Source organism: Myotis davidii, unplaced genomic scaffold (assembly GCF_000327345.1).
Source record: "Myotis davidii unplaced genomic scaffold, ASM32734v1 scaffold168, whole genome shotgun sequence".
NCBI lineage: Eukaryota > Metazoa > Chordata > Mammalia > Chiroptera > Vespertilionidae > Myotis > Myotis davidii.
In genome coordinates this window covers 372,948-398,136 of record NW_006383016.1, presented here as the reverse complement: position 1 = coordinate 398,136, position 25,189 = coordinate 372,948, and the positions used below count along the sequence as shown (strand labels likewise).

Below are 25,189 nucleotides of genomic sequence, written 5' to 3'. Positions count from 1 at the left end.
CAGTGGTTTGAGCATCGTCCTTTGCACCAAAGCGTCTCAGGTTCTAGTCCCTGTCAAGAGCATGTACCTGTGTTTGCAGGTTCGATTCCCAGCCCAGGTCAGAGAGAGTGTGGGAGGCAACCAATCCATGTGTCTCTCTCACATTGGTGTTTCTTTCTCTTTTTCTCTTTCTCCACCCTCCCTCCCTCCCTTGCACTCTCTCTAAAAAATCAATGGAAAAAATATCCTCTGGTGAGGATTAACAGAAAACAAAAAAAAAAAACAAAACAAAGGGGAGACTGGCTTGCTAACCATTTATTTACCATGAGAAGCAAAACTCCCAAGTTAGGAAGACACCCTGGTGCCGTGTATTTCTGCCTGCCTCTTCCGGGGGTGAAGTTTAAAAATGCTTAAGGGAAATGACAATGAAAGGCATATTGTGGCCCCTCGCCGTCCGTTCCCTCCTTCCTGTTTGCCAGTCCTTGCATCCAGGCGACTCCGTGAGATGATGCTTCTCCTTGTAGTCTGAGGGTCGCATGGCGCATGGGCGAGGTGGGCCTTGCACAGGGTCAGGAAATGCCAGCTGTGGTCACACTGGGACGGCTCCCAGCATCTCTCGGAGGCAGGAGCCCGTGTGCTGTGCGATGTCAATCTGTGAACGAAAACATATAAAATGGAGTCTTATCTGAAACCACCAGAGCCTTTTTCTGTTTTGTATTTGCTGTGGTTTAAAAAAAGCTACGTGGAAGGGGGCTTAGCAGAACTGCGTATTTCCCTACGTTCTGCAAACGGTGATTTGCATGTTTACTGGTGCATTGGGAATAATGAGAGGCTTAAAACATCTTAAATGCTGTCACTCACTTAGGTTCCCCCAACACTGGTGCTTTGATTAGTGCCATTAATAAGGGACCGGGGACAGTTACCCAGGGTTGCCAGTGGCCACTGGGACAAGGAGAAGGCTTTTGCATTAGGCCAAGCTATTGGGATATAGTATTACATTTGTTCTCTGCTTAACAGTTGGCAAAACTACACCTTTGTCCTCCAGTCCATTTAAAAACTTAATTCTCCCCCTGGTTGGCGGGCTTGCACCTGTCAGCAGAGCAGTCAGGCCGCCTCAGTGAGGAGCCCGGGAGAGGTGTGGCGGACCTGCCACTCAAGCGTCCAAAGGGCCATTCAGTGCGTATGGAAATGCGTTTCTTTTTCTCAGCCCTGAGCTGGGAGGGGCTGCGGGGACAAAGAGGCGGAGGCTGCGGTGTGTGCTGGCCGGCACACTGTGCACTCCTCAGGCCCGGGCTTGGTGAGAAAAGCCTGCCAGCGCTTGATAAAGGCCTTTATCAAGTTTCCTGGGCGCCCAGGCCCAGCAGCCGCTCTCGCTCGGCGCCTGAGCCCAGGGAGGTGGCAGGAAGGAGCCACGAGAGGTATGAGGCCATCGGACCGTGCACGAAGACCTCTGCCACCTCTAGCAAGGACTGCTCACCAAAGCTTTCATTGACCCCGAAGATGCTGGCTCTTGGCCTTTGAAATCTTTAGAATTACATTGTCACTAACAATTCTACACATTATTATACCTGGGGGGGCTTCCTCGGCTTGGAGCAGGGATCTTAGGGACAGGGACTTCTTCCCCAAACCACTAAACCACTGTTCTTTCATCCAGACCTGCCCCCACCCCTTGAATCTAAAAGCCAGGAAGTCAGTGGTTTCCACCCCGACACCCGGATTTCTCCCGGGGGCCCCAGGCCTCCTGCTCAGATTTCCCTTTTCTGTTTGCGTTGTGCTTCCATCACTTCTCCCCATTTGCTTATTGGTTTGTTTTTTCTCCATTTAAAAGTTTGCCAGTTACCCTCTGAATAAGACCGAGGGTTAACAGCAGAGAATCGGCATCAAAGAAGCAGATACGATGAAAAGGAAGTCAGCATTGTTTTGTCTTTAGTTTACACTGGGCTGCTGATGGGCTCAGAAAAAAATGGGATCGCTGCTGCTAGTGATGCGGGCACAGTGGGGACAGTAAGTACCTTGAGCTCAGTGGCCACACTGTCCTGACCTTGACCAAGCCATCAGGCAAACGGACTGAGCTTTGCTGCCCAGAATTAGTCTGCCTCTGAAGAGATGAGAACCTGAGTCCAGAGCAGCCTGGACTTCGATCCTCCGCAAAGTCCGAGATGCTGGGACTAAATGTGAAAAGTCGTTGATCGCGGCTCAGTCATGGAAATCCTGAGAATACACCTGGTTATTCCCAGACCAGAATTTTATATCTTGTGTTGCTTCGTCCTGACAGACTTCCCGCATATGGGATCCTCGAAGTCTCATCTTTGGGGAGCCCTCCTGTCCTCTGAGTGAATTACTCTCCTTCCTGAGCTTGCTGCTCTGAGCTCCAGGGGCTGGACATGTCTTAATGCTGTGACTCTCTCCTGAGCAGACGCGGCGAGGGATGAAAGGAACTCGGGGCCAGTGAGCAGTTAGTGAGTGACTCTGGGACAGGGCGTGCGTGCCTAGGTCAGGTCTAGGCACCTAGGACACACTCAGTGTCTAGCATCACTTCCTGAACTAGTGAGTTTAAGGGAGGTACTGTCATTCCCAAGGCAAACCCACTGTGGGCGAACCGGCCACGATGTGACACCTGCCACCTGCCTGAGCCCTTTCGGGGTCCTGCCAGCACACCGTTAACACATTCGAGTTTTAGTAAGAAGCACGTTTTATACACCAAGTGCAGTTTTATCAGAAGCAACACATTTATGGATAGCAGAAGATAACACCCAGGTATTATTTTTAAAGCCATAAAAAGTCCTTTGGCATAATCCTCCCCATTATTTCCAGAGAATAGACCTTGTACCGTTGCTTTACATAAAGACAATTATAAATCAGGGAGAGCAACACGGTGTACCCATTTCTGTACATGGTAGCAATCAGTTTCCATTTCCGTAAGGCCTGTTCACCGTAGAGTGCACACCGCCCCGAGCGTGGGAGCGCCCCGCAGGGAGGGATTTCTGTCTGTTTTGCTCGCTGTGCATCCTCGGCGCCTGAGCAGCGCCTGGCGTGTTGTAGGCATGCGGCAAATAGCACTGAATGCAGGAACTATGGGGTCCTTGTGAGGATCTACTAAAATAACCGTCGAAGCTGTGCTTACCCAGGCCAGCTTAGTCAGCAGGAGCCACTGTTATTTCAGGGACCAGGAAACAACTGTGCGAGGAACCAGATCTGGGACTGAGAGCAAAGGCCCCTGAGGTCCGGGCAGGGTGGGAGGTCAGAAGTCAAGGTCAAGGCTGGGAGCCTGAGTTATTCAAAGTGGGCAGTCAGGCCAGCAGCAAAGACCTTGTGGCAGCTCCAGGAAGCTGAGACTCAAAAACAGGTGGGCAGAGGTGACCCCGTCTAGGTTTTCGGGGTTCAAGTCCGCCATGCCAGTAGCTGCTGCTGCATGACTCTGGGGAGCTACGTGGTTTGCATTCTCTCCTCTTTCATGCCTTGTGCACAGTGGAGTGGCCTGAGTCCACCGGGGTAGCGGGGAGTAGAGGGAGGTACTGGAATCAGCCACAGATCTGAACCACGAGCCCTCAGCTGTAGGGCCGAGGCTATGAGCAGGCACCGCATGGTGGTCCGAGGGTCCTTTAGGATCCACTCAGTGCAAATGGCAGCCTGGTGCAAATATGCCCAACATTTAGAGGAGGCTTTGTTTTCTCAGCTGCTCTTTGATTTGTTGTTGTACAAGCAGCTCCGCGGTTACAGACCAGGAGGCTGCCTAGGGGAAGGGCACACGGGTCTCTGGAAGGTTTAATGGTGATGCTCATGCAAGAGTTCTTGATCGCCTGGCTCTGAGCCCCTCCCTAAAGCAAAGAAAACTGTTCTCTGCACCTTGTGGCAGCTCTAGGAAGCGGAGACTCAAATGCTACAGCTTGGTCTTTCTCTGCCTGGCTCAAAGTTTCATTTAAACACTAGTGACCAGGGGGGACTTGAACACTAATGAGGTATTGGGTGATATAAATAAATCATAGTCAATTTTATTTAACAATACTTGCTACATTTTGAAGAGCTCATATATAGATAAATATCATCTAGTGTTAGATATATGTTTTTAATTAGCAGAGAAAAGCAGGTTCGGGCGGAGATAGAACAGGAGTGGCTGTGAGGTTGATGATTGTTGAAGCTGGTTGATGGCACAGAAGTGAACCTTGAGGCCCAGCACGAACTCCAGATAACAAAAGTGGCTTGTGAAACTGTCGCATTTACTGTTCTGGCCCTGGTACAAGGACACCGAACCCTATCTGACATTTCTTCTCAGACAAAGCACAGAGGACAGTTGTGGGAGTTATTAAAGCAAAACTTTCCCAGCTGGCAGCTCTTCTCCAACCAAGGTCACCCAGATACAGAGGAGTTCTCACCTTCACCATCCCTTCCTCCCGGAGTAAATGTAAAGCTCCAGCTCACATTTCATTGCTGCATTCATGTCTGGAGAGCATCTGACCAAGTTTAAGCACCTTACAGTCTGGATGAGCGGATACTGAGTTTAAGTACCTTATAGTCTGGACAACTTGTTACTGAGTTTAAGCATCTTACAGTCTGGGTGACCTGATAATGAGTTTAAGCACCTTACAGTCTGGGTGACCTGATAATGAATTTAAGCACCTTACAGTCTGGACAACTTGTTACTGAGTTTAAGTACCTTACAGTCTGAGTGCCCTGATAATGCGTTTAAGCACCTTACAGTCTGGGTGACCTGATACTGAGTTTAAGCACCTTACAGTCTGGACAACCTGATACTGAGTTTAAGCACCTTACAGTCTGGACAACCTGTTACTGAGTTTAAGCACCTTACAGTCTGGACAACTTGTTACTGAGTTTAAGTACCTTACAGTCTGGGTGACCTGGTAATGAGTTTAAGCACCTTACAGTCTGAGTGACCTGTTACTGCCTGTCTTCGCTGCACATGAAGATGACTCCCTCAGGAGGAAGCTCGTGCTGGCCTCACCCTTCACAGAATGGCCTCGTGGCCTCAGGAGCTGCTCAGGAAATTCCCACTCAATGAATGAGAGCCCAGTCCCCCTGGGGTTCATTGGTGACACGGGAGCTCAGGTTACACAGCCAAGCCGCCTGCTGGTGGTGACATCAGCAGAGAAAGAATGTGAAATGCGGCCTGCAGTGCACTCCTCCCAGAATGTCCTCTGTATTTATGGGGCCCTATTCTGAGGCCCTCAAAAGGAGTGTCAGCTGTGGCTCAGCTCTTTAATCCTCAGAGAGATGCAGTTGGAAATGAAAATGAGCGTGACATTCTCATGTGCAGTATTAACGTCTACCAGTGATTATGGGTGTTAATGCTGTGTGGCAACAGGTGGACTGCTTTTAACACCTGTTTGACCTTGACACACTGTTGAAGTGGGTCAGGGTCAACTTGGGTGTCCTGTTTTGCATATGAGGAACTCAGCCGCACTGAGGCGTGCAGAGGGCCTGAGGCAGAACTGACCTAAGCCAGGTTTATATTCACAACCAGCAAGTTCTTTTAGGTAAACGTCAGAGGTTCCCAGGAGTGGGAGGCGGATTATGGCCACCAAGTCTCAGACCCAACATGTTATATGAGCTGAATTGTGTCCTCCCCTGAAATTCATACATTGAAGTCCTAATCCCCAGGACCTCTGGATGTGACTGATGGGGTCTTTACGAAGAAGAGAGGTTAAATGAGGTTATCAGGGCGGGCCCTGGTCCAGTATGACTGGTGTGTCTTTACGAGAAGACGAGCTCAGGACACAGACACACAGAGAGGTGACCATGTGACGACAGGGAGGAGATGGTCACCTGTGAGCCCAGGAGAGAGGCCTCAGAGGAAAACCAACCCTGCGGCCACCTTGATCTTGACCTTCCAGCCTCTAGGACTGTAAGAAAAAAAATTTCTCTTGTTTAAGCCGCTCAGGCTGTGACACTTTGTTAGGCTGGTGAAGAAGCCGCACACCAGCTCCGTCAGCTCGGTGCTGCCCAGCTCTGTCCTCTGCTGTCCCACCACCCCTGGGGGAAGGTCCCTGGGGAAAGGGAGTTTCAGGGTCAGCCGACCCCAGACAGAACCTGCATCTTGTATCTTCTTCACTTCCCTGCTGTGCATGCATCCTCTCCCCAGTTTTCTTCTGCGCTTTTCTTGTTTTATCCTTACTTGTTCTGTCTTGTCTCACTTTGTCTACTGTTTAGAAAAGCACAGAATCTCTGGTTAGAAGCAGCCTTTTGCCTCTCAGATCCTATGAAGGCCTCCAAGGTCTTTGCTTCTGACGCCATAAACTGCTGAGTGTGCTGCAGGGGTGATGCATCCCAGAATCAATGGGCAGATAGCTTCTATTTCTAGACGCTCATAGGGAGAGTCGTGTCTATTCCTTGCAACCTTAGGTCGCTTTAGCATCCATTACAGGCGGTCTGTCAGCCGTCACAGAGCAAATGGCTCTGCTCACCTGCCAGGTAGTGGCTGCCGACTCCCTTCTCAGTGTCTCTCTTTTCCTCAGGGATTCTAGCTGGAATGATGGTCCTCCAGCATGGCTGGTGTGGATGGGTAAAAGGTGTGGGTGGGTAAACGGGTAAGCTCAAGGGGTCCTCGCGTAAACTACGGAATGCTGTAAAGCTTGTAACGGTACCAGAGAAACGACAGGAAGTGGAAGTTCATTTTTTTTTACAAATCCTCATACTCCTTCCCCTTTTCTCCTTTACTTTCTCTCATGCTCCCTTTTCTTTGTTACTTTATCTCTGTTGCCAGAGTTAGCAGATGAAAATGCAAGATGCCCAGTTAAACTTGAATTTCAGTTAGACAACTAAATGAGTTAAACAGTGAAACCAGAGCATTGTTTTAGTATAAGTGCAAAGATGGACATAATTATACTAAAAATGTGTGTTGTTTATCTAAAGTTCAAATTTAACTGGGCATCCTGTATTTCATGTGGCAGCCCTGTCTATCTCTCAATATGCCTTCTTTGTGTGTTTCTCCCCTATGATCTGTGTATGCATTAGATAGATATAGTTATAGATATAGATGATATAGATGTAGATGTAGATATAAATATAGATGTAGATATAGACGTAGACGTAGACGTAGACGTAGATGTAGATATCTCCCTCACAGGCTTTACTTATCCGTCTTTCCCCCTGTATACCCACCACACACACACTCCTCACCTTCATTTGTATGTATGGGGTGATCATACACATTTCTCTTTTCCCTTTTATTCATTCTTCCACATCCCTTCCTGATTATAGATCTCCCTTATCTATCTACAGAAACTAAAGTTTTTCCCTCCCTAAACATTGGTCCTACTTAAAATAACTTTGTCTCCTTCTGCCTTTAAAATGTTGAGAAGTAAAGCACTTGAGGATTAGCTCTCTCTAAAGCCAGTAAAGGAGGCGACTCTTAGCCTGGTTATTTTCATTTGAGGTTTGTTGTTTTTGTTTACATTTACCCTGCCTTGCGGGATCACTGGCTCTTACTGTAAAATGGGCTTATCCCCTCGGACAGAAGATGGATGGGGTCAGATACGTGTCTGTAAGCACCTTGTGGGCACTGTAAGAAGCTTGAGGAATAAAGCTTTTCTCTAACTTTCATCCTATTTTATTTTCCACATCTTGAGTTCTGCCTGTTAATAGGCATAAGTCACTCTAATGTCTTTTTTGGGGTTGTTGGTGGGTCTGTTATTGTTGTGTGTTTTTTATTTGTTTTTGCATATCATTATGCTAGGCTGTAATCCCAAATGAGTGAAGCCCATTGGTCTCTTCTCTCAGATAAGACACATGAAAAGATAAGAATACAAAGTGATTTGTATTCAGTGCAGCCAAGAACAAGGAGAGTGGGTTGGGCCAGAACTGCCTGATAAGGAACTTCAGTCCTGGGTCAGGTGAAAACGGCTGCCTTTCTCGGGAGTGGGCAACAGAGGGGAGGCACCCAGGGCCCCTCCGGGCACTTACATCCTCTCATTCTGCACCCAAGATGCCGCCCTCACCGCCCCCGGGCCCTGGCCTGTGACATAGTGCAGTTAAGCTTTGCTCCCATGTAACCCAGCCTTTCAGAAGCTAGACCCCGTTGTTTTTCTTTCAAAAGGAACCGTGGCACCATTTCTCCCAATTATTTGAGAAAAACATATAAATAAGTGAACTTTTTAAAATTACTGTGCTCCCCCTCATTCTACCAGAAGTTGACACAGCCATCGTTTAGAACTCTGCTTCCACAACTTTTCCACAGAACTTTGCATCTGCAGATTTGTTTGTTTATCTGATGTGTTTGTTAACAAAACAGATCAAAAGCTCTGTAGAGGCAACACCACTAATTCAGTGATGAACTACACTGTCCAGGCCCAGCTCTGGGACCAGCTGTGGGTCGTTGGTGTGACCTGGGACTTCCACTCTCCCTTGACCCCACACCTTGACTTCAGTTACTAGACTGCTTTAATATTTCGATTTTCTTCAAAATATTTCCATGTAAACACTAGAATGTATCTCTGTGTGGGCATTTGATATGATTTTTTGAAAATAGGCTTTATTTTTTAAAGCAGTTATATGTTCCCAGCAAAACTGAACAAAAAGTAGGTTCCTTATTCCTCCGGCCTCCACACACGCACAGCCTCCTCCACTACGAACATCAGATGTTTCATGAAGACTTACATCTTCTGTTTTGTTAAAGATTCAGCATCTTCAAAACCATTCCTTTGATGGCATTGTCACTTAAAATGAACAGAACAAGTACCACAGATCAGTGGAATTTTTAAATGTGATTTAAAAAAATGTTGATGTATTAACTTTTATAGCATCTTACTATAAGGTAGTCATATTTTCCTATAAAGTAGTCATATTTTCTGCCAGTACCAGTCCTGTCAGTTCTGAAAATGGAATTAAATGAACTAAAAATCGGAGTAGCATCTGGCCTATCAAAGGCAGTTGATGTTGTTGATTCTCTTCTGTCCCTTGACGAGTCTCACGACTCCCAGATGCTCCGCCGTCATTGGAGCAGTCTTCAGCCTGGAAGGGCATGGCTGTCATCATGTTGCCGGGAGCCTGGTGGTCCTTCAGTGGCCTGTCCCTGAGCCGGCTGGAGGCCCTTCCTCTGCAGGGCTGACTTCTCTGAGATGCCAAGGAGGCAGGGATCCATCGATGCAGAGGAAGGACCCAGGGTGGGGATATATCTCAGTCTTCAGAAGCATTGGCTGCATCAGCCTACACCACTGACTCCATACGGCCTCAACCAGCAGGCCTCATTTTAGGAGGTCTCAGTCAAAAATACAGTGGAAGGAAATGAACTAAAAATAGCCCCCCTCTTCATTCTATTACAATTCACTTCCTCTGATGATAGGCCTGCTCCGTTTAAGCTCAGTTCTGTTCCTGTCATAATTGTCCCCACGCCGTGTGGATGGTTACTCAGAACAAGGAAAGCCTGCATTTCGTGTTGATTCATTGCAGCTGTCTCGACCTTCAGTTTATTTCTGCTCTCCTCTAGAATTGCAGGCATTCAGTTCAACAGATGCTGCTGTATTTTTAAGGGAGGCTATAAGGGGGGCCCATTTTATTAAAAATACACAGGAATGTCATTAATAAGAGTCTGTTGTATGAGTCACGCTTTGGGTGCTCCAGTGGGCCCCTTCCGTGATTCTCATGACAAAAAATATTTTTAATTCCCACTGTCTTTTCACATTAAAGAACTTATTTTATGTGAGTGATTTTTTTTGGCATATTTGTTATATCTAAGACAGTGTTTATTGCAGAGCAATGAAAAGTGAATATAAAAAGTGGTGGAGGAACTAGGAAGGTGGTAGGAATTAGAGATACATTCTGGAAGTAAAGTTCATAGTAGGTCAATTTGAGGACTTATACAATGCCAAGGGTATGATCTAGGGCAGCGGTCGCCAACCTTTCGGACCTCACGGACCACCAGTGGTCCGCGGACCACCGGTTGGCAACCGCTGATCTAGGGAGTTCTTGATTTTGAGCCGGGTTGACTAGAAGGATATTGCTGACATCCAAATACCACAAGAGGAGTAACAGGTGTCTCTCTGTGTGTGTCTGTCTTTCTGTCTTTGGTGGGTGCTATGGGGGAGATAGCAAGTTTGTTTGGGGCGGGTTGAGTTTAACGTGCTGGTGGGACCCTTACGTGGAGATGTCCAGCAGCCAGTTGGAAGCATACACCTACGGCTGCAAACTCAGCTCCTTCCGCAGGTCATTTATGCAGTGACCTCTCTATGCTGCACAAATGCCAGTAGGTCCAAAGATAGACGGAGCAGATTCCAGGTCTTTCTGCTCTGCTGGCACATCTCGGAGTCTTACGCAGCAAGTAATATGCGGAAGTGTCTGGCTTCCCCCTGCCTTGTCCCACCCATAGCAGAGGCACAGTGAATAGTTGTCATTGAATGATGAGAGCATTAGCCTCAATTAGGCAGTGCTAGGAGGATGAGAAGAAGAACATATGCTTTTCCTGAAAATCATAGCATGGAAATAATTTTCTATATTTACTTCTATTTGATGTAGGTCCAAGAGTAATGACAGAGCTATAGCACAATATGCTGAGCAGCCAAGTCGGTAACAGAGAGGCCCAACCCAGAGAGGTTTGGAAGCGGGTTCTGGGATGAGTGGCATCAGACCCAGCAGTGAGACCCTTTCGGTGCTGTCCTTGGGCTAAGCTGTGGGCCATTGCTGCTCTAGGATCCAATCCAAGTCCGGACCCACAGGATTCTGTTGCATTCTCCATACAGAGGAGCTAGAAACGTGACTGTGGGAAGAAAAAGTCTAGATCCATCTACAGTATTATCCATAATAGGTACACTCCTTTGGAACTATCTTCAACTTTCTAGAAATTTTGGAATTCCCCACCCCCTCTTGGCTATTTTTGTTGCCTTTGTCTCCTTACATATTTGAGCATTGTCCACAACCCTCACCTCTTTCTGTCAACCAAGGCAGGCCACGTGCTGAAAGCCCTCATTCCTCCCGCAGCCAGTGGGGAGGTGTGAAAGGGGATAGGGGCTGACACTTGCAAAGAAAGAGGTGGACCAGCAGGCTGGCCCAGGGAGGTTCTGTGTTACCTGACCAGGGAGGTTTAAGTACCGGCTATTTACAGTTGGGGGTATCGGCCTCACAGCGTAGGGTTACTCTGTGCAGTTTCCATTCTAAGGGCTCTCAGTGCTCCCCTTGCCAAGACGGCTGCTGGCTCACGTTTAGTGCACGAATCAGACTCTACCATGCAGCCTTGGCCCTCCTTTCCGGCCTGGCAAAGGCCCAACTCCTTAAGCCCCAGCCTTCCTAGAAGTGTCTCTCTCTCTCTCTCTCTCTCTCTCTCTCTCTCTCTCTCTCTTTCCACCCTTCCTTTTTCTTCTGGTGCCCTCCCTGCCCCCTCCTTTCCTGCTCTGCCTGTCACACTCTTTGTGACAGAAGGCAGTTGGACCGCTTCCTTCCCCCAGCTGCAGGCTTGCCATGTATTTCCTGGGTGTTTCACCTTCACCAGTTTCCTAGGTGGTGTTATTTCTAAGAGGCTGTACAGCCGGCATGGTGATTATGACACGTCTGGCTCACGTCTCAGCTCTCTACTGACTAACGGTAGATAGACAGCCTGCTTTGCTCTGTGCCCCATCTGTAACCCGGACCTAATACAACTGGTACCTACACCAAGGGGCTGTGCAAGTGCCCTTTCAATGAGTTAACGCATGTAAAATACGTGGGACAGTGCCTGGCACACACAGCTGTCTTCTCGTTTCTCTGTTATTGCTGTTGTCATTGTCACGCTTTGCATGGTGCAGCCTCCTTTCCCAAACTCCAGAACCACCTGCGTGTCATAGGAAAGAGAAGAAGCCAGTGAACATGGTTATTTCAAATGGAGGAGGGAAAGGAGTCAAGGTTTCAAACTTGGAATGAAAAGAGTCCTGCTGAGGTCATGAGCTGAACTTGATAGAGTTTACAAATGAATCTGCTGGGAGGGTTGGGGTGGGCCAACATGTTTCTTTTTAGTAGTACTTTTTGTCTAAGAGAATAAAAGGTAGGAAACCTCCACCAGATTTGAGGCGCTGTTCAAACCATGTGTTATGCACTAGCAATTCCCAGCCTACTGGCCAGGCCCTTGCCCTTGACTCCCTTGCTGACCTTTGTTGTTGTTGTTGTTTACAAGGCTGTTCTTTCCAGATCCAATGTAGGTTTTAACATTAGGTTTTCTCCTAATTTCATTTTAGTCTTATAAGCCTAGGAGTAGTGGCATCATCAGAAAAGAGAGAAAGGTGCTGACCTGAATTCTCATTTCTCGGGACAGTGACCAGCGGACAAAAAGTGTGAGGGCGTGTGAAGAATCGGGGCGTGGCAGAGCCTTAAGGCAGCAGCTTCTCTGAGCTCTGTCCGAGCAGACAGATGGCAGGGACCCAGGGGCGAGGGTGTCTGTGGAGTTAATTTCCACAAAATATTGATAGATTGTTCACGTGGGTTGTTTTTTTTTTAAGCAAGACATGCTGATACTAAAAGGGGTATGGCTTTGTTTTTGCATTTTTGCATGCTAGGAATTTCCACTCAGAAAGAAGGGAAACGCCAGTATATAGAGCTAGAATACCTGGCCAGATCTGAATAGTGCAGTAGAAAATGACCAGGCGCTTGGGGATCATACAAGGAAAAGTTTAGGTTGAAGAAGTTAAAAGGACAAAAGGATTTTGTAAAGTAAACTCTGTTTGATGTGAAGCTTAAAAAGACAAGTAAATGCCTTGGCAGGTATGGTGAGGCCAGGGTGGGGGGCCGGGAGCGGGGTAGGAGTGGTCACAGACGGGGCAAACGCATGAGCACCGGCTTGTGAGTGGGAAAGAAACCCGTGAAGGATCCACAGCAGCATAAACTCCGCGAGAAATATATAATGAGGTGGAAGGATTGCTTGGGGCAGGATGGCTGAGTCTGTGACGTGGTGGAGAGTGGAGAATCAGACAGCGGGTGCTCTCCATACAGCCGCCAGGGCAGCTTCCAAGTTATTAGGACCCCTTGGGGGACCAGCTCAGAGGCTCAGGTCCAGGAAATAAATAATGAGGAATACACGTATACATACGTGTATGAGGCAGCTCTCTGGTCTAGGTAACAGTCCGTTGCTCAATAAACTAGACTTTGAAGAAGGTTAGCGGGTCCATCCTTTTTGCGCACAGATTTTAAGTGTCTGTTTGCATTTCTGAAAATGAGACAGAGAACTACTCGACTGCAATATGCCTCCTTCTGGAACGACCTGACTTACACACATTTGGGTTGCAGGAAACATTGTGTCAGGCCTGGCTGGGGAGAGTCAGTTGTCTGAAAATATTCCCTGGAGTCCAGGCTCTCTGTGATCGCCTACGGGCCATGCGGGCTGTCCCTGGGGTTCACATGTGCTCATGAAATGCAGGTACCCTGGCTGCCGACACCTGCCCGGTGTGCCCCCAAGTTTGGAGGAGGCTGAGGTCTGGGGTCATGAGCAGGCTGTGTGCCTGGAAACCTAAGGACCAATTTTAGGTGTGACAGACACATGGAGAAAGTATCTTTAGAGGCTGTAAGGCTGAAATTGTAAGAAAATGATAGGCTTTAGATCATCCTCAGACAAACAGCCTGCTAGGTGTGGGTCAACCGGCTAGATTTTTATTAGTATTTTGCACAGAAAGCAGTATTCAAATCAGGTGGGGTCATGGCCTTTGGTGGCCGGGTGGCAAATAGCAGGAAGACTGGACATTTCAACATTGTGATCTGGACTGAACTGCCATCCTCCTCCCCCCAAACTACACTGAAACCTGATGGAGTCATTTGTTGGAAAGACAAGTGGGTATGCAACAACTTTTATGATTTATCGCCCTTAGTTGGTGAGTTCTGCCACTCATTTTCTAATCTTACTGGTTCGCTTCAGTTTTTCAGCCTTAGCAACCCCAGCAGTGGGCTAATTTGCATTACTGTTCTGCTGCTCTTCGCCTTTTTAGGATCAGGGCTACTCCATTGGAACTTGCTATAGCCGAACGGAGTCCACAAAAGCCTTGTGTGGAACCCCCCAATTGTCACACCCCATGACAACACTAACACAGAGGAACCAGAGGAGACTTTGGAGTGATGCTTTGGTTTCTCATTTTGGAGGGAAGAGGGAAGGGAGCAGGTGGGTTTGGTGGATCGATTTGCCTTGGGAAAAGTGTCCAGGAATGGCTTTCTCTTCCTTGATTATATTTTTAGTAAAGTTGCCAAAAATCAGGATTTGCATAGAATAAACCCGGGGTTTATTTGGAAATCTCTTTCCTGTTTCTGTATCCTGTAACCACGGTTACAAGACTTCTTAGGACTGTAGATTTTTGAGAAGCAAATTTTGATTTAATTGTAACTATTGAAGATGACAGGAACCACTATCTCTGTGTGTTTTAATTTTCCATGTTCAAATGAATAAGTCCTTAGCTGCCTTTTTGTTCAGCCTGCATGTGCATGATCACCTTAGCCCTGAAGTTACTCATTCTTTTCCACCTCCCAGGAGAGGATTGGAGGACATAGTCATGCCAGGGGAGGAGGGCCCTCTAGTGGAAAACCATCAGGGCCCACGGTGAGCAGGAAAGCAAGCTGAGCAGTCACAGAGGCTTGTTAATTTAGTCCCTCGAGTTGGACTGCGTCATGCAAACATGACTTGCCTTGCCATGTCCTCCTACTGATTTGAAACCTGTCATGTGGACTCATCAAGAACATCTTGAGACCTTTGCTAAGTTGGGAATCTGTTCAAAAGCATAGCCCTAAGGACATACAACATTGTCCACAGTCCTCCCTGAAAAGCCTGGGGTGGGCAAGGGGGGGATGAATTTTGATAAAATATTTAAAAATCAAGTCTAAATTAGTCAAGATGACCCCCCGCAAGTCACTAGGGCCAAGATGTGCTCATCTCTTGTTCTTTAAGCAGAAGAACGCCCCTTTCTCACTCTACCTTCCTCGGGGCCAGCACCTGAGCCGGGTCATGACTGTCATTATAATTCACGGTGCTGGTCGCCTTGCAACTAGGAAGAAAGTGACAAAGGACGTTCTCCCCGACCTCTGACCGTAACACACGTCTGAGATTACAAGGCCAGGTTCTTACGAAAATGTTCCTACTCTCTTGTCTAGGGTCGTGATACTTCTGTTGATCCTTCCTTCCTGTCACTAATGATTTATGAACAACATCTATAATAATAAAAGGGTAATATGCTAATTAGACCACATGTCCTTCTGGGTGTCATTCTGGACATCCCTCTGGAGTGAACCAGCCCAGGTCCTGGGTGCCAGAGGGAAGCCTGTGCTGGCAGCCAGGGGAAGGAATGCCTAACTCTTGCACGAATTTTCATGCATCAGGCCTCTAGTTTTAAAATAAAGTTTAAAAATCTCAAAACATTGTAGTTTAAAATAACATATTGCTGTTAATGTTTTATATGTGTGGGGCTTTTAAGCATGTTGTGTGGGAAATCCTCTGTGTGCATGTGTGTGTTTACATGCATTCCTAGAAACAATGTAGCAATAGGGTTGGGGTCCCTTGCTCAGAGCTCTACTGTTGACCGTGAGCCCCTCTCAAGGATTCAAAAGGCATGTCTCCAGGCAATGAGAACCGACTCTGAGCCTGTGTCCTTCCGATTCAGCTCAGGAAAATGCTGACTCGGCACATTTTCGCGGAAAACCACAGTTGCCTTTGTTTCTAGTCTGTGACACTGAGGAGTCTCTGACTGTCTAGTAAGCAAACCTGGTTTGTCCTTTTCTGGACAACAACAACAAAACAAAAAGGCCACCGCGAAGATTCGTGAGTCCTATCTATATTTCAAGAACCTTCTAAGGGCTCATGTCTTCCTTGCAGCCTGCTCAGCTCAGCCTGGCAAATATGGCCGTTTCTGAATTCTCAGGGGTCTTCCTCTCTGTGAGACTCACAGGGGTGCTCAATCATATGCTGTGTGATGTAGTGGCCTAACTCCATGCATGTATGTCCTAACTCCCTGTACATGTGTATCATACATCATTCACTACTCACTCATTCACCCAGTAAACAGTGATTGAGCTTGTCTGGGCCCACATCCTATTCTACTCTCTGGAGACATATTGATGAACAAAAATGAACAGGATCTTTTTCCTGATAAGAGAGAGATGTGGGATGGTGAACCTTGAACTCATGAGCACAAATGGAAATTTCCACACTGAAAATGGAAATAAAAATGTATCCTCTGTGATTAAAATTGCAGAGGAAAAAGCATATGGTACCCTGAGCGAGAACACTGGGTAGACTTACTTAGACTGGGGGTCAGAACAGACCTCTGGGTGGTGCTGTTTAAGGGGAAAACTGAAGACACATGTATTTCATGCTTTGAGAAATGGTTTACCAGCTCCAGGTCACGTGGTACAAATCCTCCAATTTCGGAGGATCCTCCTGGCTGTGTCTTCCAATGAAGCCCCACCCCCACCCCCTTATTTGCCACCAACCTACGTGTGTAGTTTCTGGTGCCCGCTGGTTCTGATAGCCCATGGAGACCCCTGCTATGTCAGCTTGAGCTGCAATGGAAGTGAAACCGTTGGACCTCGGGGCTACTTGCAGAGTTAGGACAAAGGTTATTCTGACAAATATATTTATGAAGCAAGTGAGCAGTCAGTGAGACACTTATCCCAATGATTGCACATGCCCTGGATGGCAAGTACAAAGCACATGGCCTTGGGGATTTAGCAGATCTGGGTTTGAGCCCAGCCCTGTGGCCTTGAACAGACAAGTTCATCGTCTCAGTTTTCTCATCTGTAAAATGAAGGCAAGCTCACTGGACACTCACGGGTTTTATGAGGCTTAGAGTGACGCACCCAGGCACCGAGTAGGCAGCCCCGAAACCTTCCTGAAATCCCCTGCGCTCCCTTCCTCCCCAGTCGTATGACCCCTTTGGGTCCCAGTTCTCCCCTTTGCTGCGTGCTCACATGAAGGTCGTCATCCTTTCCTCAAAACCAGCTCCTCAAGGCCGAACCTGCTTCCATGGTGAGACATGATGGGCCACCCACAGCAGGGAGCATGAGTACCAGGGGACTGCGCTCTACTTAGTGCCACTCAGGAGAATAGCCCAGGCAAGACAGGGCCACAGGACCAGCTCCGTCATCAAGCTGGGGTCAGCAAGGGCGTGGTCCAGAGGGGACCTGGGATGCCGGGCAGGGTGATCACTCAGAATCCGGCAGCCTGGGTCAGGAGCACCCGGACTGAATGAAACCCGGGCCTGCATGTGGCCTTAACTATGAGGAGGAAGAGGGTCTGTGACGTAGGCTTCCTTGAGACGTACAGGATTGTGAGCATAAGGAAGAGTCCATTCTAGGTCCCCAGGGAGAGGGTTGTGAGCAGCAGGAGCTAAGTGTCCACCAGGTCTTGGGTGTAAACGCCTAGAGATCAAGGTGAGATGGCCTTAGGAACAGTGCGGGCAGGGCACGCAGGTGAGGTGGACGATGGAGGTAAACCTGACAGCAGATAGGACTTTGGGCCTCTCTGCACATGTTCTGTGTGATTATAGTCGCATCTCTCTACTCCCTTACAGGCGAGTACAGAAGCTTCCAGCTTGAGAAAGGCCGATCCCAAAGGTCGAAGTGCACTATTGGCTGATATCCAGCAAGGAACTCGCCTTCGGAAAGTCACGCAGATCAATGACCGCAGTGCCCCGCAAATCGAAAGTAAGTGTGCACATGGGCCAGGACCGCCCTGAGCCGTGGGAGCATGGCAGCTCAGCCAGACACCCCCCGCTCGCTCGGGGCAGGGGCCACGTCTGTTACCAGGACGGCATCGGACCCTCTCAGACCTGCTCAGTGTGCAGGCCACGCGGCCGAGAGTCAGAGCGTCCCTCCAGGGTGCTGGCAGTTTGTAGGGCGTCCTCGGTCATCATCACTCTTCAAGTGCTTAAAAATATCACAGTCATTATAAAATACACAGTCTATAGCATTCACCATTTTAACCATTGAAAGTCTTCAGTTCAGTGGCATTTAAACATTCACAGTGTGGTTGCAGCCATCACCTTCTTCTAATTCCAGAACATTCCATCACCCCAAAAGGAAACCCCATCTCCATTAGCAGTCCCTCCCTATTCGCCTCATTCCCCAGTTCCTGGCAACCACTAAGTCTGCTTTCTGCCTCTATGGATGCTGTCACTGAGCAGCATGTTTTCAAGGTCCATCCATGTAGCAGGAACCAGTCCTTCATTCCTTTTTATTAACTAATATTTCATTTTAGGATTTAACACTTTGTGTTTCTCCATTGTGAGGTAACATTTAAACTTCATTGTGTCAAAATAGTCCTCAAACTCAATGAGAGGAAACATAAAGTCTCAACATTAAAGAGTGCAAAGTTTCTGTTTTGCACAAGGAAAAAGATGTATTCAGAATTCTCTCACAGGCTCAAAGGACTGCAGCTTTCTATGTCTTCAGGTGAACGGAGCCCTGGGCTCGGGTCAGGTGACTTCTGATTCTGCTACCGGGCCAGCCAGGGAACCTCTTCGGGACTCAGTGTGCTCACCTGCAAAATGGGAGAAATAATAATACCTGCTCTTTTTTGTGTGTGTCAAGATAGTGGAAAGTTGAAATAATATATGCGGAACTGTTTATCAATGCCAGGTATTATTATGTCTTCACACATTTTTCAATGGTTAGCATGATGTCAATTCTCAAAGATAGTCCTAAAAATATAATTGTATCTAGTATCTGTAATTATATATGTTAATACACAAGGATAGACAAATTAAGAAATCTTTCCAACAATTACAATAAAAATTAGTTTCTGGCGAGACCCACTAACTAACTGGTTAAGACCAATGAACAGAGAAGTCCATTTTGTAGGAACACTCACTTCCTAATCATTGCAATGAGCAGGTAATAGGTAATCCCGGTATTTAGAATAATCTGGCCATGTTCGTCCACCAGTGGGCACTGTGCCTTAATTCTCCACAGTAGCACATTAGCTTTAGATCACCACGGTTTTCTGCCAGGAATCCTTATCTAGCTGAATGTCTTCTCATCTTAAGTAGATGGTATCACACGCGTCTGGAAGGCTGGAAGTAGTGACGCCTCTCCTCCAGGCTCATTAGCCTTCTCTTCCGTAGACGTAGACGGGAGCTGGGCAGGGAGAGCTCAGGAGAGGAAAACGCTGAAGCACAAGTCAGTGCATGGCTTCACTTCCTGCCTGCAGTTCGGGGCCAGACTCTGTGGACAGGAAGTTACAATTAAGACCTGCATTAAATCTGTGGGTTCTCTCTGCCTAGTCCTCCCACAGCCACAGTCATGTTGAAAATAGGACCAGCCCTGCACCGATGATGTTTGGGTTTTCTCATTTGAAAGGCGCCGCCAGTTCTTCCATCGGCATCAACTAACTGGCAGTGGATAGGCCCCTGGGTTTGGTCACTTTTCAGAATCATCAGCTACCGATGGCTGGTCCTTTGGTAGACCCAGCGAGGGCAGCACACAGGCCCAGGCACCACTCTGCAGGGCATCGAGGCAGAGGGTGTTTGGGAAAGATGCTGTCAGGACGGGTAACACGGCAGGTGAGCGGACGGGAAGGCTGTCCCAGGAAGAGTCCGACCCCGCCCGGGTGAGAATTGGCGGCGGCTTCGCTCTGCTCCCAAGTCCTCATCTACTGGCCTCTTCTCTCTAAAGGTTCTAAAGGAGCCAACAAAGAAGGAGGAGGTTCTGCAAACTCTCGAGGAGGGAGCACACCCCCAGCCCTGGGAGATCTGTTTGCTGGCGGCTTCCCTGTGTTGCGACCGGCAGGCCAGCGGGATGCAGCAGGTAAGGAGGAATCCAGCCTGGCTCTCTCACGACCTTCATGTCCTTCGCCTGTAGACCCACTCGGGCCACCCTTCACATGCATGTCTTCAGTGAAGAGCTGTGTGGTAGGAGATCATGCATTTGGGAGCCCAAGCACCGGAAGTTTCCTAGGCACAGAATTGTGCTCGAGGGATCTTTTAAATCATCCTTCTGTTTAAATCCTCCCCTTGTAATAAATGAAGAATGACTGGCCATAGTGCACAGTGTTTGGTGATGGTGTGATCGTGGCCCAGACTGCAAAGTACAGCAGAAGGTGTAAGTCACATTAGTGTCATCACTGTGGCCTCACTGGCAATGAATGAGTCATAAGGTTCTCAGCCATTGTGGCAGTTAGGTATTGCTGTGTAACAAAATGCCCTAAAACGTAGGGGCTTTTGACAACCATTTATTTAGCTTATAATGCGTGAGTTGGCAATGTAGGGTGGTCTCAGCTGGGCCCCCTCTTGTACCTAGTATCTACAGGTTGGGTAGGTGTGTCTGCTCATCTTCTCTCTCATATCTTTGGTGCCTGACTGAGCCATATGGTCCCTCACTATGTGGCAGACTGTTCGGAGTTTGTTTTCATAGTGGTGGCAAGGTTCCAACAGAAAGGACAGAAGAATATAAAGTCTCTTGAGGCTTAGATTTGGAATTGGCATAGTATTGCTCCTATTACATCCTCATTTCCAAAGCAAGTCACAAGGCCGGGCAGAGACAAGGGTGGGAAAAGAGACTTCATCTCTTGCTAAGAAGAGGGGTAAGATCACGTTTAAAGGTTTTACAACCAGGAACAAGTGGCTAATCAAGGCCATTTTTGCAAGCAGTCTACCCAGTCATTTGTGTTTGAATGGGAGTCATGTTTTAAACAAATACTGCATTAGAACCCCTATGTTCATAGCAGCACAATTTATCACAGCTAAGATTTGGAAACAACCTAAGTGCCCATCAGCAGATGAGGGGATTAAAAAACAGTGGTACATCTACACAATGGAATACTACACCGCTATAAAAAAGAAGGAACTTTTACTATTTGCAACAGCATGGATGGAACTGGAGAGCATTATGCTAAGCAAAATAAGCCAGTCAGAGAAAGATAAATATCACATGATCTCACTCATATTTGGGTTATAATGATCAACATAAATTGATGAACAGAAATAGATCCAGAGATAAATGACAGGGGGGGAGGGGTTTAGAGTTCAACCAAAGGACTTGTGTGCATGCATATTAGCATAACCAATGGTCAGAGACACTGGGGCAGTGGGGGCTTGCCCTCCAGGGTGGGGTCAATTGGGGAAAAAGGAGACATATATAAAACTTTAGAAAATAGAAAAAGAAGAAAAAAAATATTGCATTAGAATTAGGAAAATATATCTTGTGTGCAAAAACAAGTGGATTTCTTTTTTTGTTTTTTTAATAAACTCAATGAATTTTAATAATCCAGGGAATATCAAGCCCCCAGAATTCCTGGTATAGAATCTTCTACCGTGTGACTTTGCTGACTTTTATGGGCTCCATGGCTGTTGGACTTAGGGATGCATTTGCTGCCGTCACCTCTTGGTCAAGTCCAGCACAGACAAGGGCTGTAGGATGCTTTGAAATCCAACTTGAACCTTCTCAGAGGCCATTTCATTTCATCGTTTTTGCTGAGGGTTTGTCAGACAAGAAAGCCCCAAGGTCCTCCTGAGGCCTGGCATTCTTTTACATTTTTTCAAACTTCCTTCACGGTGTCAACGAAATATCGTTCAGGATATAAAAATCCCACTAGTTCCTCTTCTCAGAAATAACTCCAGTCAGGTGATAACAGGGATTAGAGTCCAGGGTGGGCAAACTTTTTGACTCGAGGGCCACAATGGGTTCTTAAACTGGACCGGAGGGCCGGAGCAAAAGCATGGATGGAGTGTTTGTGTGAACTAATATAAATTCAAAGTAAACATCATTACATAAAAGGGTACGGTCTTTTTTTTTTTTTTTTTTTTTAGTTTTATTCATTCCAAGCGGGCCGGATCCAGCCCGCGGGCCGTAGTTTGCCCACGGCTGGATTAGACTAAGGAAGCCAACAGTCTCCAATAGGACACACACGTCAGGTGTTTGAGCCACTCTGTGAAGTGAAGCATTGGTCTCTTTAGAGGAGATGGAAATCCATGATGACGTGACTAAGGAATGCTTGTAATAGGAGGGAAGCTCAAGGTCAGGATCAATAGGTAGGTGCGTGGGCTTAGTGCCATGTCAGGGTGAGGTACCATGGCTCTTCTCTCTCAGAACTCTCCCATCGGCTCCCTTGTCATTTAGAGAAAAGGACTTTGGCTTTTGCTGTCTCTCTTCTTGCTTACCACTCTCACTGGCTCAAGCCCTGCACTCCAGCCACACCCTGCCCTCCTTGCTGTTCTTGCACAAACCAGCATATTGCTGCCATAGGGCCCTTGCACTTACTCCTCCCTTGGCCTGAAACACTCCTCCTCAGGTGTCCACATGGCTCACTATCTCCTTTCCTTCAGATCGCTGCTCAAGTGGCATCTGATCAACCTACCAGTGCGGCTCCACTCATCATCCATATAAAATTAGTCCCACCCTGTCATTCTGTATCTCCTCTATCTTGACTTATTTTTCTTGTGTTACTTACCACCTTTGAACCTATTGTCATTTACTGGTTTATTTTGTGTGTACTCTCTCTAAATGTATTCTCCATGAAGGCAGGAACTGTGATTTGTTAACCGCCTTAAAAATGCCTGGCACACAGTAGGTGCTCAGTAAATATTTGTTGAGTGAAATGTGTGCGTGGGCGGTATGGTTGCTCGGAGCCATTAGGCCCAGAGAGCACAGTGTCTAGTACTCACAATACTTTTAGGGGCCCATGAAAACATTTGAATTTCTTTTAAAGTCGAATGTGTAATGAGACTTCCGTGCAATCCAAGGCTTTTTGGAAACGTGCACATTGAAAGAAGATGACTGACTTCATCTTCTGTTAACCCCCGGGGCTCTGAACGCCAATTCCTCTCCTGTCAGCGCAGCCTCCTGTGTGTGCTCCGCTGGCCTTCCCCGCCCGACTCATGGTCTCCTGTGTTTCTGTTTGGGTGTCTAGGGCTAGCGCTTATGCTACGCTGGAAAGTCTCCTTCCTTCCCTTGGCACTCACTGCCGGGCTCTCTGCTGGCCCAGTGCCCGGCTGCTCTCGTCGCCTGCACTCACGCCATCAGCTCCTCTCTCTGCTGTCGGTCTCGCCTTAAGCGCACGCTGCCAGCTCCACGCGCGATCCCACAGTGGGCATGAACACAAGCCGAAGGAGGGTCAGTGCCCTCCTCGCTGCTGCGGCTCATGCTGCCATAAAAATGGGCTTGCCCGTTTCTCGTTGGTCTGGCTGCATCGTCAGCAGAGGCTCCTGCACTTTGAACTGACTCACTTTACAGGGTTTTGAATCTTGGTGTCCTCAGTCACTTAGAAAGTTTGGGTGGGTCATTCCGGGGCTGATTCTGTTCCTCACCTTTGTTATCCCTTCACAGTTCACCCAGCGACGGGGCACAGGGAGGCCTTGCCTTGTTTAGGGAGCTGCCTGGGCTCTCCCCCTTCCTCTCTGTGGACTAAGGAAGCAGGTTTGAGAAGTCAGAGGCAGGAATCCCTGAGCCTGGCAGCTGCCCTTGAGCTCACGTAGAATGTTGGATATCCAGGAGGTCAAAGGCCACTGGGGGCTTTCCCTCCCCTCATGTTCAGCCAAGCTGCTCAGGCAGGGCCTGCTGTAGACGCCCAGGGGATCGAGTCAGCCAGGGTGGGCACATCCAAGCAAAGGCAACTCTTCCAGAACCACCTCAAAGGAAATCCTCAACAGGAATAATAACGCCACTGCCCCGCCTCCAGGCAGCCCTTCCACCGCGAGACCTGTAATGAGTAGTGCTGTCCGGGTGGCTGTCACATCATAGCCTGACACCACAGCCCTGCCCACTTAGCCTCAGCCGAGTCAGCTGGACCACACCTTGCTCTGATGGCCTGGCTTTTGGCATCCCGTACGCTGGGGTGTAGGGTGTGGCGCCTCGTTGGGAAAACACACGGAGACTCATTGACTGACAGGCTCAGAGCCACCAGCAGAGGCTGGGGTAGGAATCCGATGGGGAAACTGTGTTTCCCAGTCTGCAGCCCTGGAAGCTTGGAGGTGTGGGAGCACGCACGTTTTCAAGGGCTTTCCGCACATTTTCTTGGGGATTATAAAACAGGAGGGTGCTGAGACTGGGGAAAAAAGCGTCCCCCAGAATTCCTCTTAGTGAGAGCTCTGTATTTGTTGGGAAGAAATACTTCTACTGCCTCCTAAATGGAAGCATCAGTGATTACAAAACTTCTGTACGATAAACAGAAGGACAGAGGGACAGAACTACCATGGTGACGCAAGGCCATTCTCGGGAGCACCCTCCTCACCCGGCCTCCGGGAAGCCCACCCAACACAGTGCTGACTGTAGGCCGTGTATTGTTGAATCCACCAGGGTCTGGGCTTCCCGTTGGGGTCGATGTGGTGGAGGCTCCGTGGAGTGAGGAAGCCAGTAGACCAGGAGGCAGCGAGCCCCTTAGAGATGGGCACACGTCTTTGGGGAAGGGAGCTTGCCACTTCCAGAGGCCAGCAGATGGGTAGGTTCAGAGTCATTGGACCTGGATCCCCAAGGACCTGGATCTTCCCACTGGCTTTGGACTTAACCTTATACAGTGATAGCAAACCTAAGACACGCGTGTAAGAGGTGATACACGAACTCATTTTTTGGGTTGATTTTTCTTTGTTAAATGGCATTTAAATGGCATATAAATCTTTGTTTTACTATGGTTGCAAATATCAAAAAATTTCTGTATGTGACACAGCACCAGAGTTAAGTTAGGGTTTTTCAAAATGCTGACACCCCGAGCTCACAAGGTTCGCCATCACTGACCCTATATATTCAGGGAAGCAGGAAGCTTCTGCTCTCAATGCAAAATCCTTGTTCACAAATGTGGGGAGCGAGGAACACCCCGCTCACCAGGAGAGTCTGGTTGACACCTGAGGAACCAAACTAGGACCTATGGGCTGATGGACCCAGTGGGCGGGAGTGACTGAGTGTGAGGGGACCTTGAGGTGGGGAGGGCGGAGGAGCTGGAGCAGTCCTGTGCCTGGGCTGGGGGCCTGGCAGATGCGGGCCTGGTGGAGGCAGCAGGAAGGCTGGTGGCTGAGCTGGGCTCGTCTCCGAGGAGGACAGCACCGTGATGCTGGCAAGGACCCTGCAGCTGGTCAGCGGGCCTCTTGGGTGACGGCTGCTGCCCCTGAGGCCTCTCAGTGGACATGCAGGGAGAATGCGATTCGCCGACATCACGCCCGAGAGCTTTGGGCATTGCTGCCCTCACACCTGGGGTTCCTCTTTCCTCCATCGCTGAGCTAACGCGGAACTTGTTTCACTTTCAGGTGGCAAGACAGGGCAGGCCCCTGGCTCCCGAGCGCCTTCTCCCCGGCTTCCCACCAAAACTATCAGCGGGCCGCTCAACGCCCCAGCGTCTCCCAGG

The 25,189-nt window shown here is 48.3% G+C and overlaps 1 protein-coding gene across 1 annotated transcript in view; it reads left to right on the top strand.

Annotated features, from left to right (window-relative positions):
- Positions 1-25,189, top strand: part of WIPF3 (WAS/WASL interacting protein family member 3) — a 55,029-nt gene that overhangs the window by 19,253 nt on the left and 10,587 nt on the right. The window contains exons 3-5 of the mRNA XM_006779077.2: positions 17,433-17,565; positions 19,534-19,665; positions 25,092-25,183. Of these exons, the coding sequence (XP_006779140.1) occupies positions 17,433-17,565; positions 19,534-19,665; positions 25,092-25,183 (357 nt within the window). The remainder of the gene's footprint in view (positions 1-17,432; positions 17,566-19,533; positions 19,666-25,091; positions 25,184-25,189) is intronic.